At 40.6% G+C, this 18995-nt stretch overlaps 1 protein-coding gene across 1 annotated transcript in view; it reads left to right on the top strand.

The window, feature by feature from the left end:
* The window catches only part of epas1.L (endothelial PAS domain protein 1 L homeolog), an 82364-nt gene extending 63612 nt beyond the window's left edge, over window positions 1-18752 (top strand). Inside the window, 14 exon segments of the mRNA NM_001092249.1 lie at window positions 3270-3421; window positions 4143-4227; window positions 4898-5016; window positions 5601-5803; window positions 9678-9784; window positions 13130-13277; window positions 13636-13838; window positions 13985-14175; window positions 14965-15078; window positions 15451-15938; window positions 16563-16686; window positions 17038-17155; window positions 18042-18209; window positions 18341-18752. Coding sequence (NP_001085718.1) covers window positions 3270-3421; window positions 4143-4227; window positions 4898-5016; window positions 5601-5803; window positions 9678-9784; window positions 13130-13277; window positions 13636-13838; window positions 13985-14175; window positions 14965-15078; window positions 15451-15938; window positions 16563-16686; window positions 17038-17155; window positions 18042-18209; window positions 18341-18492 — 2372 coding nt within the window. The 3' untranslated portion in view covers window positions 18493-18752.
* The last annotated feature ends 243 nt before the right edge of the window (window positions 18753-18995 follow it).

Here is an 18995-nt window from a genome sequence, read left to right as displayed (position 1 = left end):
GTTTGGTTAACCTTCAACCCACGCCCGGGCCCAGGCACTTACGAGACCTTTAGCACTTGGTGTTTGTGTTATTCCTGCTCAGCAGTTAAGGAGATTGCTCGGAAGCCTCTACCAGTTCAAAGATGAATTCATCCGTTCCTTCTCCTGAAATAGTCCTCCTTTTAATTTGCACAGTGGGCAGTTGTGTGTGAAAATGCCAAAAAGGAAATCTTTAACATTTAGACATTTTCCCTGATTGACATCAGTGTCTCAGGAAGTAGGAACAATGGAAGAGCCTATTTTGTTCACGTTGTGCTGCTGTGCTAAAGGCAATGACTTGTAACACTCGTATTTCCAAGAATGCGATTCTATTGCTGTTGCTCAGTCAGTGGAGAATAATGAAGGTTTGGAGAGAGTTTAGCCTCCCCAAAAAATTGGCCAGATGCCATGTATAAGTATATACTGACAAGCTCTACCATGAAAAGCTTTTTATTGGCAGTATATAGTGAACATACAATGTTAGAATCACTCTTTTGGTAAAGTCACCAAGTGAGATGATCTTTGCCATCCAAGATGGCTGTTTAGACCTTAGGCCAACAATTATATCTTATGGGACCTGTGTAGACCCATTGGATGATTTCATTCAAAACACAATGTCCTTCCTTGTCTGATGGGATTTTCTTTCTTTTCTAATCTTTATATGACTAAGCCCTGATCAGCTGCCACTGGAGGTAACCATTATATTGTGGCCTTTGAATTGGGATATCAGATAGGCTTATTAGAGTAGCCAAAGTCAGCTCAAACAAACGCTAATAAATACAGACAAATTTGCAGATAAATGGTAGTAGAGGTGCTCAATCTGGGGACGTGGAAAATGTTGGGTTTATTGGCCCATTGGAAACCTCACCACAAATGAAATCCTCCCACAGGTGAAACTCTCCCCTGCCCCAAAGATCCTGAGTGGGCAGCAGGCCAGGCTCAATGTAGCCCATTAAGGCTGTTGCTCTCTTGGTTCAAAAGCTTCACAGTTCAACTCTGGGTGTGGACTGGTATTTAGTTCACAGTCATTCATTGCTAAGATCAAATGTAGGTTCAAGGAGATTGGCTGTTCAATGTATTACAGTGCAGCCAAACACTCTTGTGGTGGACATCAAGGTGTTTCCAAAGTGACTAGAAAGTGATACAGAAAGAAATACAGAAAATATCTTTGGTGACACTTGTCCATCCAGATATAGCATAATTGCAGCTACTTGATGCAGGGCACTTTAAGAGATTTGCACTTAGTAGTTGCCTGGTCTTGGTCATGTCATGTAGGTGAGAGCTCTGGTTGTATTGCTTTCCTAAGTTAAACCATTCTCCATTGACAGTCACAGTAAGAGTCCGGTGTACATATGGCCAATAGAGATACTGTTGTGTTAGCATCTTGTATGTAAAATTCCTAAACTATAATGTTCAGGTGTTAATGGTATGGACCGAGCCTACGCATAGTGTGAGCCCTGCTCCGAGTTGACATTGTTAGCTGAGAGGAAATGATTGTTCGGTGAGGCGTGTTCTTCAACTTGAGCTCAGCGCACATCCTGACACAGGAGATTCATGGGACTTGAGTTATTTTTAGCTTGAAAGGACCTAAGTATTGGGCTGAGAGGCTCTCCGCTCATTCCCAGTTAATGTGCCACCTGAGAACAGGAATCAGCAGAAGGAAGAGAATCTTGTTTTGGCGTTTCGGAGTTACAGTACCGTCTTCTCTTCATGAGTTAAAGGAAAGCTAAGGATACAACCAACTTTATACAATTTTTAAACAATGGAAAGGGAAAATTGCTTAAATTGTGTCTAAATATTTTACAAATGTTGGTAATTCATTTCATAAAATCCCTGTTTAGATGAAAACATTTCCAAAGATTTTGACAGATACAAACATGAAAACTCTACTGAGGTCTAAACTTGGCACTGAATTAGGAGAAGCAGAAAGGTGTAGGGTACCCCCAGTGATACTTATCTGTTCTCATGGGCTGGCATTCCTCTTCTTCAAAAAACAGAACCAGAACAGTTACAGGTACTAGTTGAGGAGCACCGTCTTCTTGTTCCATTGCCCCAGATATCCCTTGCACCTAATAAAGCACATAACTTCACCCACGGTGGTGCAGGGACTCCTGGACCACCAGAATAAGATGTGTAGGTCCAAAGATACCTTTTTGGACCTGCACGTCAACTCGTTTGGGCTCCCTGAGGCTACAAATGACAAACCACCTGCAAACATTGCTTTCAAAACCACAGCTTCCATTAGAACCTAACAGCGGGATGACTGATATTCTTTTAAGTATAGTGCCAAAGTGTACATAATTAGAAAGTAAACTGTAATAATAAAAAACAAACAGAATATAATTTCCCTTCAAAGCTTGAGAGCAGCTTAAAAAAAGAAGTTGGAGAGAAAGAGAAAAACAAGTCGAGTGTTATGGGAAGCAGGATGTGGAGTCTATGCATGAGGTCAGAGTAGTGACCCCGGCCCTCTCTCTCTGCTATTTTCTTCTGGAAAAGTAAACGTCTTTGGATGTTTTGTAAGAGCAATTACTGCAAATCCCTTGATAGACAGAAGGTCAAGCTCATGACTCTGCAGATCTCACAGTGAAACATCCAACTAGCTGTGCCTCGAGCACTGACGCTTTATCGAGTGTCCCTGTGTCAGAACACAAGCTTTCCATACCTACATTCATATTGAGTCACTTGTTGCCAAATAACCACAACTTTTTATTGTAACAGGCTTGTTAACAGGCATTTCCAGATGCAAAAAAACGTACAAGCTTTAAATCCAAGTTCTTTGGAAAACTATAGGAAGAAAATGTATAATAAATCCAATATTACAGTATAATACCCAGTATTTGTATTTATACATGAGGCACATTCAAATGTAAAAAATTAGTTGGGAAGCAAGCGTGCAAAACGTTCCTCAGGGATACCAAATAAGGACTGTGATTGGCTATTTGGTAGCCCCTGTGTGGTTTTTATACAACCAAAACTTGCCTCCAAGCCTGGAATTCAAAAATAATCACCTGTTTGTGAGCCATTGGTTCGGGATTTCTATTCTCTTTCTATAATCCTTTTGTAGTATGGCTTGGTGGAGCTGTTGTAGATTCATCATCATATGAGAAATTGCAAGACTGAATGGCTACTTTAAAAATCGTCCCTCTCTGCAAAGCAATGGTGGCACTGGGGCTTAGAAACATCAATGCAGGATCAGTTCCCCTCAGTCTGTCCGACCATTTATTCTTCTTTTTGCTTTGATTGTGTTGTAGTGTGTGCAGACCGGAACATTGAGACCGATTCAGAGAAACAGATGGACAACTTGTACCTGAAAGCTCTTGAGGGTTTTGTTGCGGTGGTGACACAAGACGGGGACATGATTTTTATGTCTGAAAACGTCAATAAGTACTTGGGTTTAACACAGGTAAGATGTCGCTTCAATTAACATTTTCTTTTGGTGCTTTACTTTACTTTAGTCCAAATGGATATTGACTTCTATGTCAAGCTATGGAGAAGCCCAAAAAACGGGCTGTCCGGGTGAAATCCAGACAGATGGCAGCCCTACCTGAAAACCTTGGGACCCACAGATTGGGCAGGTTCAAACCGACTCCTGCACAAGACGGCAGGTTTCGCAACCGTGTTCGGGTTGAGCCTTTCCTTCCATTCTTCCTGCCCGCAACCATAATCTGCTGGCTTCTACCTCTACCAACCTCTATTTAAAGGTGTGGGCCTGCCCCATCTCATTTCATGATGTCAGAGATGGGTGGGGTGGGTGCTAATCTACAAATAGAGTGGCCAGAGTGGTCAGCTTTGGGTTGGGACGGCTCAGGTTAGGGTCAGGTGCAGGTTAATTTTATGTCGACCTGCACATCACTAGTGGAAAGCCTTCCGAAAAGAGTAAAGGGTAAAGGCTGTTCTGTCAGGAAAGAAAGAAACTGAAGCACCATTTGCTTCACATTTTGGTAATTTAGCCATCTAGGTGATTTAGCCAACCAGGTCTACCAATATGATGTGTGATTTGAGCTTGTTATGAAGTTATGTGCAGATGCTAAGATATTGAAGTCCATAACCATAATAATATTTGTATATCTTATCCATGCATTTCTATCTAAAATAAAATAAAAATATATTTTATGATATTGTAGGTGGAGCTGACAGGACACAGCATCTTTGACTTCACACATCCATGTGATCATGATGAGATTAGAGAAAATCTAAGCATGAAAACAGGTATGGAGATGTATTTTAATTTATTTTACGTTTCCTGCTGTGCAATGAATTATTACCATAGAATTTGTATGGCATGATAACAAAATGAATATTACTCTTAATTATTATATTTCTCTTTAAACATTTCTTCACTCTCACAAGCAAAAAGTTTTGTACGTAACGTAATTGCCCCTGCTATTAAAGCACTGGCTCAGCCAGTATGGGATAATGTCCAGATAAATCCGAAATGCCCAGCCAGCCTAACACCAGCCCTGATATAGAGCAGTTCTATATCTCCACCTGTACAATATATATTATATACTGTATATTTGTAGGCTTTGGGCTAAACTGGGGCTTCAGATTGCTGCCATGTTTGTTGTGTCATAAAAGCACTAGGACAACACTCGAAAAAAAAAAAAGATCAAAGGGAAGGGTATTTTACCCTTGGTTATTTTACAGTCAACTAGAAGTTCTTGAAGCTGTAGAAGAAGTTTATCCAACTGCTTTGTTGTAGGTACTAATTGCCCAATCAAGATAGTAGTGGGTGATTGGGGGCAGGTGTTTTGGTGGGGCTCCCATTGCACTAAATACCACCATCCAACGCAGATAAGAACCTCTTCGTCTATACAACATTCATTGTATTTATGGCTCCACGTGATGCTGCAACAATAGAACTTACTTTTTTTTGTAGGTGTAGGCTCTGGTAAGAAGAACAGGGATGCAAATACAGAACATGATTTCTTCATGAGGATGAAATGTACAGTCACCAACAGAGGAAGGACCGTAAATCTAAAGTCTGCCACGTGGAAGGTAAGGAATTTATGTTTGGAATGGAAATCCGTGTACTGTCGTCTCATGGAATTCAGAATTGGTTCAAATATAAAGCATAAGAGGGTGCAAACTGAGTAATAAGCTGAGATTCTTGGTACTATCAACACTTGTTGGGTGCGATATGCTCATGTTGGCACAGCCTGCTGTGGGTCAGGGTTACAGAATGGTTCCGAGTGGCATAGAGCACTGAGTCTTATAACATTAGGCTAGAGCTATTTGCAAGTTGGGTCTACATCAGTTGAAAAAGAGGGAAAGGAAACCCTGGTATGTAGCCAACATGTTTATAATCTCAACAGTATATATGTTTGGTCTGGGTGCTCATGCTCCAGACCTACAGCTCAATGTGAAGGTATTCAACCAAATGAGAAAAAGGTAGGCACTCACAGATTCCACCGACAGGCATGTAAAAGAACTGAAGACTTTAATTCAGGCAAGGAGTAAAATAACCCATAGCCTAACACCTACATAGAATTTAGAAACAGGAACAAACAAAAATGAATGGAAACAAATGAAAAAATTCCAATGTAGGTTTCACTTAATTTACTGTAGTCTCATCATTATAGGTTCTACACTGTACCGGCCATGTGAAGGCATACAACTCCTACCATCCACATTCCCTTTGTGGGTTCAAAGAACCCATACTCAGCTGTCTCATCATGATGTGTCAACCAATCCAGCACCCATCCAACATTGACATCCCATTGGACAGTAAGACCTTCTTGAGCCGTCACAGCATGGACATGAAGTTCACATACTGCGATGACAGGTTTGTGTGCCAATCTTGTGTGTGTTGTACAATGGAATTCTTCTGCTTCTAACTGTGAATGGTGGAGGCAGCTACGTATGTGCGATAATAAACTTTTTGTAATATTTGTAAGGAAACATTCTACCCAGGTGAACTTTGTTAAATATAAAGTGCTTTCAGTTGTCAAAATGCTCTTTAGTTTGCATTTTCTCATGAAACCTTGTCCTTTATCCTTCCTATATTTCCTCTTGGGTGTCTAACCAGTTGGTTGATGTGGCTGGTTTTCAGTAATACATTAATAAAAAGGGGGTTGGTACTAGTGATGTGCGGGCCGACCTGATTCCCCGCGGGTTTACCCGCGGGTCGGGCCGGGTCGACCTCGCAGTGCTCCTCGAGGGTGGCAGGCAGGTGAGCTCTTCTTCTGCTCTCCCCACACGCCACCTTCAAATGCCGGCATCCGACTTCCGGGTTCCGGTTTTATAGTCTCGCGTTTGCTCGCCCTGCCCCTTTTGTGACATCATTGTGATGTCATCTGCGGGGCGCGCACGGGTCTATAAAAGGACCCTGGAAGTGCGGGTGCGGACGGGCGTGGGTTGTAGCAGGACGGGTTAGGGTCGGGTGCGGGTCAGGGAAACCCTGACCCGCACATCACTACTTGGTACCAATTCATCGATGACATACCTGTGAACTGTCCTGATTTAGGACAGCCACTCCAGAATCCCAGTCACTGCTTATCCTAAAATGAATGGGGTTTTTCTAATTGGTGGAAGTTCAATCAGCTGATTAGACTCTAAGAGCTTAATCAAGTATACAGAGGACATTTTGCTTGTGTGCCCAAGCAATTGAAATGTTGCTTTTACCCCAAGACTTTCCTGCCATCCTACACAGATGAAAAATTGTTACAGTTCCGACCAATGATCCTCCCAGGCCATGCCCAGAATCAATTCATGCCATTCATGCCATACCTGAGGGCCAGCTCTTTGGTCCAGCTGGAAATACGGTCACATACTCACAGTACAGCAAAGCAACAACTCATTTTGAGCTTTATAATACAGCATCCTCTAATGGGCTGTTTTGTAGCACACAGAAATACTTTGAGTGATTATCTTACCACTAAGAAGATAAGCTATGGCATTAGCCTACAGGTGGTAAAGGTCAGCAAGCAGATGTTTGAACAAGTATGAGCATGTAGGTTATAGTGTAGTCCAGTGGTCCCCAACCAGTAGCTCGTGAGCAACATGTTGCTCCCCAACCCCTTGGATGTTGCTCCCAGTGGCCACAAAGCAGGTGATTATTTTTGAATTCCTGGCTTGGAGGCAAGTTTTGGTTGCATAAAAACCAGGTCTACTGCCAAACAGAGACTATTGTAGGCTGCCAATCCACATAGAGGCTACCAATAGCCAATCACAGCCTTATGTGGCAGTGCACCCCCAGGAGCTTATGCTTGTGTTGCTCCCCAACTCTTTTAACATCTGAATGTTGCTCACGGGTGAAAAAGGTTGGGGACCACTGGTGTAGTCCAAATCTCATCAAGTCAACCTGTACAAGTCTTTACAGGCTCTTCTATTATCTTCTGAATATTGGCTCCAGGCTTTGACAGGAGAGCACAGTTCTAGACTAAACATGTTTTTCTGTAGTTGTTCTGGGCCCTGGGCAAAGCAGACATTGTGAGGCCCCATTAATTATATAAAGTAGCCTTTAGTTCTAAGTGGGTTTCTTGAGGTTCTATTCCAACAAATAAAGGGCTGCAAGTTGGATAACACTGACCTATTCCCACTATTTGTATCCCTGTAAATAAAATGTATCCCCTATGACTGATATGCTCAACCACAAAGTGTCTGTTCCTGTTCATAAATCCCTTATGGCAATTAATAACTATTTCCCTTATTAACTTATTCTTAATTGGGTTGTCCATGTCACTTTGCTGTAATTCATGCCTGCGGTTGTGCAGCTGTTCTTCGGCTAGATCGTTCATCTTCATCATTCTGAGGCAGTCAAAAAACAGTATTTACAATTCACAGATCTTTGTAGTCCGGCCCTTATTTTAACTTCTCCAAATACTGTTGCCTTTCATAACACATCCTGGTGCTCATTTCATTACTAACTACGGTATAATTTGCCTACCTCTTTGCAACCAAGGAATATCCTTATCTGTAGCAGCTTCTGTCAGATTTTCATGTAATCCAAGAACATTAACATCCATTCCTTGGTAATAAACCCTTCTTTCCTCGCTCTGTAACTTTCTGCCACCTCAAGTGACAGTTTTTAAAGTTGATGCACATCTTGAACTTGAAGGACACATTTTATTAAAGTGGACCTTTTGGATTCAAACTGCCGCCTTTCTGACATTGAGATATGCATTCTCCAAAGCTTATATTATCTCAGCAACAAATATGATGAAAGCTGATACTGTGTTTTCCACTTAGAAGTAAAGAAGACTAAGGGGGGAGTAATTAATTCCAAGAGGGGTTACTAGACCTGAACCAGCCAATCATCTTGTAGGTTCATTATTGTAGAGCTTAATTACAAACCAGTCAATCATGGGCAACATATTGATCGCTGCTGCTTATATTAGTATTGAAAGTATCTCATTTGGGGGGGGGTCAACAGGTATGCCTCCTGCGGAAATAAAAACGAATTGGAGACACTGGTGGACATCATGCTGTAGGCTGGTGGCCCACATGGGAATGAGTTGTATCACTGGATGCAGCCTCAAAAATGTACATTTGAATGTTGCTCGTTGTATATAAAGGGTAATTACTCCGTATATACCTCCCTGCTAGTAGTAGTAATAGTAATAGTAAAACTACTACAACTCCTAGCCTGAGATGATCATTGAGTGCTGGGAGCTTGGCAATGAATGACAGACAGCACACTGTCTTTCCCCTATTCTACAGCCAATTATAAGAGTGCAATGTTCATAAATAAAGGCTTGTGCTCTACTGCAGAACAAAATTTCCTTGAGAAAATGAACCTGAAATTGATAAAAAGTTTTGAATAAAAAAATCTAAAAGTGAAAACAGTGTTTTATGTTGTTATTATGGCCCCTGATGCGGGGCTGAATTTGATGATGAGCTATCATGTGACCAAAGCTATTTTAATGAGTCAATAATTAAAACATTTTTGTTTACAAAATATGACGGCGCTGAACAAAGAGCCTTGTTTTTAGGATTCTGAGCTGGGGGCACCCCCGTGACTGTCCTCTTGCTGCAGCTGCACTTACTGTAAACTTCATTGGAACACAAGAAAACTCTGTAGGGAGAGCCCCTGGATTCATTTAATGCCTATATTGCCACAGAGGGTGGTTGTTCTTCACCAGCCATTTAAAATTCCCACACATTGGTGAACTGAGGATCATGGGACTTCATCCTCAGATCATGGGACATTTCTAGGGGCTTTGTCTAAATTGTCTCAATTATTCCACATTTATAGAAAGCAGTGCAAAACTCTTCTCCCCACAAAAATTAAATAATAATAATGATACATTTTGGAAATTAATTTAGGGATATTTTTTATACACAGACATATTTTTGTCAATATGTAATGCAAGTGCCATGTTACTGCATCTTAAATAATTATAGCATCTTGGGAAGCCAAGATGGAAACTGCCATCTTAGCTTCCTGAGATACTGTACTACTACTATAGGGAGAAGATAGCATTTAGTTTCCTTTGATTTCTAAACTGAGGGTGGTTGGCATCTTATGTTGGTCCCAGAGTGGTGGCAGGGATGGGCAACCTTAAAGGAAGTTAGGGTGAAGTCTGGGGAAAATGTTAGATTGTCCTACAAGCCCATCATGAAGGTGAAATTTGGGTCTCCGTGATTGACAGAATTTTCTAAGTCTGTAACATTATTATTAGCACAGTCTGAGTATTGGTATTTGTTTCCCTTGTTAGAATAATTGAATTGATTGGATACCATCCAGAGGAGCTGCTTGGACGTTCTGCATACGAGTTTTATCATGCCTTGGATTCCGAGAACATGACTAAGAGCCACCAGAACTGTAAGTTGCAACAAATCTTTTTTTTTGTGCCTCTTGTTTTCCCTTTCCAAAACATGGATGGACCCAGGCCCAGATATTAGCAACTCATCCACAGATTTCCAGGGACAACTTCAATTCACTAACTTTCTCACTCATCGTAGACACGTTGTGACACATGTTATTTCTTCACAATTAGTGCGTTGGCTTTGATGTCGGGAAGCATCACATCTCATTTCATTTACATAATGCTTAAAGGTTTCATAGTCAGATTAGGCAATTTATGTGTTACTCAGGTTTCAATAGGTTAAGTGCTTCATGGAGCTGAGGTTAGAACTTCTTTTGGCACAAGTTTTTCTCCTGGAGATTTTTCTTTGTCAGTCATCCCCAACCTGTGGCTCACAAGCAACATGTTACTCACCAACCCTTGGAAGTTGCTCCCAGTGGCCTCAAAGCAGGTGCTTATTTTTAAATTCCTGACTTGGAGGCAACTTATGGTTGTATAAAAACCATCTTTAGTGCCAAACAGAGCTTCCTGTAGGCTGCCAGTTCACATAGGGGCTACCAAATAGCCAATCACAACCCTTATTTGGCATCCCCATGCTTTTGTTGCACCCCCAACTCTTTTTACATTTGAATGTTGCTCTCTGTAAGAAAGGTTGGGGGCCCCTCTCATATGTCATCAATGTATTTCTCTAACTTTCAATAACAGTGGTTTTCAGATTTTTCAACCAGCTTTAGGCTCCATTGGCTGCAAAAAGCATTATAGATTTAAAGTAGGGCTTCCAAAACTTTGGAGGCTTGTAGTGGAAGAGGGTTCTGTCTGAATTCTACTTAGTATCTTTCATTTGCTTGTTTAGAGACCCTTCGAAGCCCAGGTTAAAGAGCAATTAGGGTGAGAGATGATGAGAAAGGCTATTAGCCTTCCTAGATACACATGAAAGCCCACCTTGAAGGTCAAGAGAATTGGATTGAAAACCTGTTTTCTACCTTGTATATTTTTGGCACGATGGCTGGAAGACTGATACGCCAATGTATTCCTATAAAGCAGGGGTCCCCAACCTTTTTTTAGTTCTGAGTCACATTAAAATGTAAAAAGAGTTGGAGACAACACAAGCATGAAAAGAGTTCCTGGGTGTGCCAAATAATGGCTCTGATTTGACTATTTTATAGCCTCTGTCCGAACAGGAGACTCTGTTTGGCAGTGCACCTGGTTTTTATACAACTAAAACTTGCCTCCAAGCCTGGAATTCAAAAATAATCACCTGCTTTGAGGCCACTGGGAGCAACAACCATGTACTGTATATTAACATATCTAACTTTTAGCCTTTAATCATGATGCTTCACATTACAAAAGACCCCTTTTATGGAAAACCACAGGTCCATTGTGGATAATATATCCCATATCTGTATATACATTTTATTTTTGGTTAGGCAGTGCAGATATTCAGCGACCTTCTTTCCATGGTTGCAATTGAATGTCTCTACTTAATACAAGGGCTCAGTTGAATAGATTGTTCCGTATACCAAATGTAACGTCAGGCCAAACAGCAGATATGAAGCACTGATAACTAATGCAGAGTTCCAGGTGCTCTTTATTTTGCTCCATGAGAACATGATGTACATTTTGGAAAAAAAAAAGGATGAAAGAAGTAAAAGCGGTTATGTAATATACCAGCAGGCCCCCTTGGTAATGACTGTCGCTGACACCGTACTTATTAGAAGGACAATTAGTTGCCATAAAACAGGACAGAGCACGGTTGCTCCATGGATTCTTGCAAGGTCCTTTGATTTTGTTTAAGATGCGAAGAATCGCAGAGGTCCAATTTTAACAGTTTATTACAAAAAAAAAGTTAATCAATTATTATTTCCCCTAGGATTCTGTTGTTTTTGAGAACTACTGTAGTAATATGAATTCTATTGGAAAACCGTATGAGGACATCCATTTGTTTCTTTTGTTTTGTTTCTATTTTGCTCGAATATCTGTACTTAGGAGATTAATTGGGGAGGGTTTGATGATTGAGAAGAGGATTACATGCATTTAAAGTCATTCAGGCATTGTGTTTGTTATACATGAGTAATGTAAGGAGAAGCTTTTTGTCAATATATTACATCTCTGCTCTTAAACATTGACTTGCAATAGTGACATAACCAACTACAATTGATACTACTACTGGAAGCCATTAAAGCATCTTAGAGTGGAGATTTTATCTCCTTCCGAATGGCCCAGAGAACTTACAGCATGATTGGCTGTTATGTTCTGGACTTCTATACCAGCCCAAGACAAACAGTCCTTTAGCAGTGAAGATCTGTGTGGCTTATTTTACCAACAGCCGCCCAGAGCCCACTGAGCATGTGCAGTGCCACTGATACTGAAAAGATGGGCTTAAAAGATCCAAGATGGGGAGCTGCTGACAAATTTGAAGGCACTGGTCATTACTTTTTTATAGGGATATTGAATCTCTGGGCTGGCATAGTAAGATCAATGCATAAAATACAACTTTTCTAGTCATATTTCCCTGATGGCTAACAGCATAGATTAATAGTGATCACATAATCTATGGAATAATAGAGCAGATAATAGAGAGAGAAAAGCAGCAAATACATTATCCTGTGTTATCTTTAAATATCTACAGAAAGAGCATACAATTCTGTGTATGTAGATTCCCCAAGGAGCCCCCATGATTTAGATGGAATCTGATCTCAAGTTAGTCACTAGTACCCTGGCCTTGAGGCAGAGCCACCTGTTTGGCTGTAAGAGCAGTTATAACTCTATGGGCTCCCACAGGTAACTTTCTTTTACTCCAGTACTTGCATGTTCTCCTGTCATATATTCCAAATCCTATAAAACTCTGTGATTCCTTTGTTTGTGAGTTTAGAATCTACGGAGCTTGTGTCAAGTAAACGTTGTCTTTCACCTCAAATGGTCTCCAGTTCCTGAAACTCCTTTACAGTTCACTCTAGATATCCCTGGCTCCCTGTATATCTTCCTTAGTTTTTTCCAGCCTATATTCTGCTACTTCAAAATTACAAATTATGTGTCAGGTGGCCATACACAGGACAAAACAAATTGCTGACTCAGCCCCTCTAGACTTTAAGTCTGGCTTTTAGTTTTCTATATAGTGAAAATGATAAAGACCATGTCAACACGCTTTCTTGATGGCTCCTTGTAGGCCTGTAGTACCCCGCCCAATGATTGAATCAGCCCAAATCAGCCCAAATGGACTTATATGTATGCTCATGTTTATTGTAAGGTTTATTTTACAAGAGGTGTTGCTCATTTGGTTGTCTTATAATTCATTTTAGTTTTTCTGTTGGACAAACCTTTTAAGTTTGTATTCTTATTGCCTTCTCCTCGTGATTTACTAGTGTGTGCAAAAGGCCAAGTGGTCACTGGCCATTACCGGATGCTTGCAAAACACGGTGGCTACTTATGGGTGGAAACTCAAGGTACAGTTATATACAACACACGCAACTCTCAACCACAGTGCATCGTCTGTGTCAACTATGTTCTCAGGTAAGACAACAGTCTGTATAGGGTATGTCTGAGGTTCATAGTAGTTGGATAGTAGAAAAACACCCTTGGGCTTCTAAGGAAACCCAAGTGTAGTTGATTTGATGACAATGGTGCAAAGCCTTACCGAATAAAAAAAATAGACCTTGCGGTAGTCTGATTAAGAGACAACTTCAATAAAACTGCTTTGAACATCATGTCAGACAGGGTGTAATCATTGGCTGTCTCTGTGGGTTCACACCATTGTTTGTCAATAAGGCAACTATAATGGGTTTGTTTTTCTCCATGTGGTTAAGTTATTTGTGGGTGTTAGTTCTAAGACATTCATAGCCTAATAGGGTTATACACATTTTTCCAACAGTGAAATTGAGAAGAATGATGTTGTGTTCTCCATGGATCAAACTGAATCCTTGTTCAAGCCCCATTTCTTGACCATGAACTCCATCTTCAGCAGCTCCGTTCAAGAAAAGAGTGACTTCTTGTTCACCAAGCTGAAAGAGGAACCTGAAGAGCTTGCCCAGTTGGCACCCACACCCGGGGATGAAATTGTTTCATTGGACTTTGGTGAGTCTGGGACTTAATCAATTCATTTGATGATTCTAAGCGGAACTATGTTTTGTACCACATCTTAAGCTGCTCATGATCATTATGATTTCATCTTGTATATTTATTTTGGTATGCCAATAAGAAATGATCTTCTATCTTTCCAGGTTCACAGACATTTGATGAGCCAGCTAGCTTTAACAGTCGTGTCCAGACAAGTCCAAGCAAGCCGTGGCCTTTGGAAGTCAAGAACCTAAATTCCCAGGTTGACATAATAAATCTTCCGTCCTTCAAAGCACCTCAGGTAGCTCCAGGAAACAGCACCCCCAGTGCTAGCAGCAACAGCACCTGTTCTACGGTGAGATATCTTAGCATTTAACATCCATCAGCAGTGACTATGATGATGATGGGTAACTTTTTGGAGGAACAATTGCAAATTGTTTTTTCAGGCCCAAATCGGAACTGAAACATTATCCACGCACCATTTCTGTTTATTTATTTGGAGTGTCGTAATCTGAAATCTAGGTCTTGGCTACAAATAATTGTCTAATGTGTAATAATCATGTTGATCTAGTTATATTGTAAAGGCTTCACTGTATTGGGAATTATCTCCGACTTCAGGAAATAATCTTAACAGCTGAGTTTGCTGGGAAATTCTAAAATACATAAATATCATGCCCTTCTTAGGGGGAAGCTATAATTTTATTGTGCATATTAAAACACTGAAGGGGGTCACATTATTAGTCCTGTTAATTATTGGTCACTGTTGTGCCGGATTATGGCTTGATGCATAGTAATCATCAGATGTCCAGCAGCAAAACTTCCTATGGACTGACCAGCCTTAAACTCTTATGAACTTGCAGAATTTGGGGTCTTCTACTTAGAAGGGGAGCTTATGATATGCTTGTTGAAATCATATATTTATTTAGCGAAGTAGGTCACACATTCCAAAGGTCTGCCCATATTTCCTCAATAAACCGGCTCCAACAACTTGTGTATTCATCATTCTCATGTTATAATCAATCCAGGGAAAACCCCATATGGGAAGCACATGATCATTCTTCTTTTTTTCTCTTTGTTGTGTTCCTCCTAAACCAAAGATTGTGCTTCTGTTTATAACACAGACATTTTTTTTTTTTTATTTCAGCCAAGCAGTCCAGAAGCATATTACTCGTCTTTGGATGAAGATCTCAAGATTGAATTGATTGAGAAACTTTTTGCTATGGATACTGAGGCAAAGAATCAGTGTAACACCACTGAGGTACAAGCGTAGTAGCATTTCTTTCCTCTGTATTTACTGTACCAGTGTCTGAAAAATTGCCCACGACTGGACACTTGATTTGAACCTGCTTGATGGATCCTCTAAGAATCCTCTTGAAGGTTAATTCTAAGATCCAGTGTAATGAAAAATGTACAAGTCACACTGGTGCAATAAAACCATAACAAGCCCATGATGCGTGTGCGAGAAAAAAACTGATTACATTGGGTCTTGTTTTTTGGATGCCCCCCCAAAAGCTTTTGATTATGATCCAACTATAAAAAGTTAAAGTTGGACATTATCATAAAACTTTTTGGGTTGCTCATGTCAAACTTATGCTGTTGGGTTGATCAGTCTTTTTCTTGATTTCCCTAGAATGACTTTAATGATCTGGACTTGGAAACCCTCGCTCCATACATTCCCATGGACGGTGAAGACTTCCAACTGAATCCTATATGTCAAGAAGAAACCACGATCAATGACACCCCTCAAAATGCCCAGCAGAATTTAAGTAGCATTTGCTCGCTCTTCCAGCCGACGACCCCGTCTCCCCAGAATCAATTTCTTCAGCAGAACATCCTTCAACCGACCGCAGCTAAAAACAATAATGGCAGCCCAAACCCACTGCCTTCTGTACTTTTCAACAATGAGAAAATGGCTTTGCCATTAACACCTTACCATACAGGTGCTACACCACCATTATCTTCAATGGGCGGAAGGCCTAACGTTCAATGGCCTCCGGATCCTCCTGTCAGTTATATGTCTAACAAATGGCGGTTTGTGGAGCAGTATAATGGATCTTTAACCAGCTTGCCTTCAGGACCACCAATTCATTTGCACAATGTGCCCTTATACAAACAAAGGTAAATATGCATTTACAGTTTGATTCATATATCAGTTGAGTTCCCCCATGTTGAAACACCTACAGTATGGATCCTATAAGAAAAATAGGAATTGTGTTCATTAGACATAACCTCTTTGTAGATATGCCGAAAGGTTTTAGGGTAAGCAGCCCTAAGCACTCCAGTTATTGTAGGACTACAACTACCCAAAGCCCAGCTAAAATACAGCAGCCCTTTATATTCCTAGAATATAACCCATGAGTTAGGAGCTCCTTCCAACTGGCTCTTACTTCAGTGCTTAAGCTCATTGTGCACCTGCCTAATACATTTCGTTGGGGGGACAGAATAGAAACAGAGGAAGGCAGATGAGGAACAATGGTGGAGGTGATATCCTTAATCAACTATTAATTAATAAGCTAAAGGCAAGCATATTCCTATACTTTGCCCAGTGAAAGAAGCCAGTAATTACATTTTATAGATCGATGGCCCTAGTTAAGAGCATCTAAATTTACATCACTTTGGCAATCTGCAGGACCCAAAGGACATAAAGCCAAGTAAAAGGAGTGTATCTGTTAGCTGAGCTTGACACTGAAAGAATCCTTCCAAATATAAATCTATCAGTATTAAAAGCAATGTTCATGACAGGTCCCTGGAGAGTTTTGGGCAGCGTGGCAAGGACTTACACCCTGCAGAGATTCCTTTCTGCAACAGTGTGAAACGGAAGAGGCCACTCGATTATGGAGAACAAGGATATCCACCAGTCGATGTGGTAAGTCCTAGAATTATTTGTTCTGTCATGTCCAAGTCGTAGATGACTTATAAAGTTGTTGTTTTAATACAGGTACAGAAAAGGTGTCTAGAAAAATTGTAGAGATCACCAACATGGGGCCGTTGGAGGCACTGAGTAAATATTAAGGATAGCAAGAGGGGAAGGCAAAACTGGTATTGTGGAGATGATAACCATTATGTTCTATCCTCAGTATATATTTAATTTAGTGAGGAGCATGTCTTGTTTTCTTCAAGATACTTGTGTTTGAACGTATTGGTTGTGCTCTGTAGCAGCTCAGGTCTTGTTCATTATGATTCCTCTCACAGTGTCATGTGGATTATATATTTTCAGGGGGAATTGCGTGACAGTAACAACACTCTGTTAATGTGGAAACGTATAAAAGCACTCAAGTCGGGGAGCTGTCCGCTGGTTGCAGAAAGGAAGTCCCTCAGTACAAGTGTCCTTAATGGTGAGTCTGTTCACTTTCATCCAAGGGTACGGCAATGGGTAGTGCTTTGGGCTGGCTGGGTCATTCAGAGGTTTGTGGTCTTCAGCAGAAGATGTGGATAGCTGTCATTTCAGCTGTACCAACCTTAAAATTCACTGGTAAAATTCACCCATATTTCTGAATATAAATGGCTTTCTAGGGCCAATTTTGTTCTTCAGTGGTTCAACAAGATCTGGAAGGCTTGATGGACCAGAAGTAGACATCAAATTGCCATTCACCCTAGTTCTGACAAACCAAACTTATCTCCTCAAGCTCAACCATTATGGATATTGTTTAGTAATTAAAGGGAATTTTATTTCCCCCTAAGCAAATATGACAAGTCAGATGCTGGATGATACACTGAAATTGACGGACAAGTGACTTTCTCAGCCCAGATGAATTACAGTATTTAGCAATTCCTTTTGAACACCACTAGGGAATCACCTTATCACCTCTCTAGAAAAATTAAAATGTTTTGGTTGTCGTTACTGTAAATTAACTCATTCGCTGCTTATGGTAAAACCATCGATCTTCATCTTTCTTCGAGCCTCAAGGAATGCCCTCCTGCCACCTACATTCGTATGGAGAGAAAAAGTCTTATTGGGCAAATGTTTGTTCTCTGTCTATATATTTGTGCATCTTGATTCCTTCTAAGGCCAGATGTCTAGTCACTTTGTCTGATTACATGGTCACATTACATGGTAATTACATGGTCAGACAGACTGGGGCAAATTTCTAGTCGGAAGGAAGGGAAGATCAGTTGCATGGAGATCCCGTGGAGTTAGCTGATTAGTAACTTAAATGTAGCATTTATAGAATCCTTGACAAACCAAGCATACGACTTGAACAACATATTTTCTTTTTTCAGATGGGTATATATGTAACCGTCACAGAGAGCTAAACCAACCAATCAATCAACAGCAACAGCAGCAATGTGTAGCGCCCCCCAGAGATGGGCGGAAACCTACTTATTCAAATACGTTCTTCAACTGCAGTTACCATGACTACAATATGCAGCAAACAGAAAGAATGAAAGGTATATTTTTTAAGGCACTGTTCTTCCATCACAGTAGATGTAAAACAAGTCCCATAACCTGCAATAGACTTAGATTAGACACAAATATCAATTTTAACTTATGTTCCCACTTGTTTGTTCCCCTTCTGCAGGTCTGACCTCGTGTCTCATTGGTCCATCTTTCGAATCGTATCTGTTGCCGGAGTTGACGCGATATGACTGTGAGGTGAATGTCCCAGTGGTGGGCAACTCAACGCTTCTTCATGGCAGAGATCTGCTCAGAGCTCTTGACCAGACCACCTGAACAGCCCCGAGATCATTGTTGGGTTGTTGCCGTTAGAAACCGCTTCACTTTCTAAATCCTATTAAGTAGAAAGTTTCTGTCACTGATAACACTTTTACAAGATTTTCCTACTCATTGAACTTGTTCACCGTACCGAATAGTGGCCTTCTTCTTCTTCTTGGAATGACGTGATGTTAAAAGATGCTCCTGTATGTTTTTACCTGCTGTATTTTTCCTTCTTTGTTTTTAAAGGAAGTGTATAGTTTAGATTTTTAAAAAAAGAAAAGAAAAAAAAAAGAACCTTCTCCCTGTAAAAGTAATTTATATTTTTGAAATGGCCACAGACAATCTGTGCTGTATGTATGGGTTTATTATGCAATATTCCAAGCCTTGACAACCTGAAAGGAAACCGTTATTCTGGTGTTTGTTAGGGTGGGTCGGGGGCAAGGAGACACCTTCACTTCAAGCCTAAGGAAAAGTGCAGATTTGTTATGAGCCACCACAGTGATTGTAGTTACTATAAC

The sequence above is a fragment of the Xenopus laevis genome, chromosome 5L (genome assembly GCF_017654675.1).
Source record: "Xenopus laevis strain J_2021 chromosome 5L, Xenopus_laevis_v10.1, whole genome shotgun sequence".
NCBI lineage: Eukaryota > Metazoa > Chordata > Amphibia > Anura > Pipidae > Xenopus > Xenopus laevis.
This window is presented reverse-complemented; position numbering and strand designations above follow the sequence as displayed.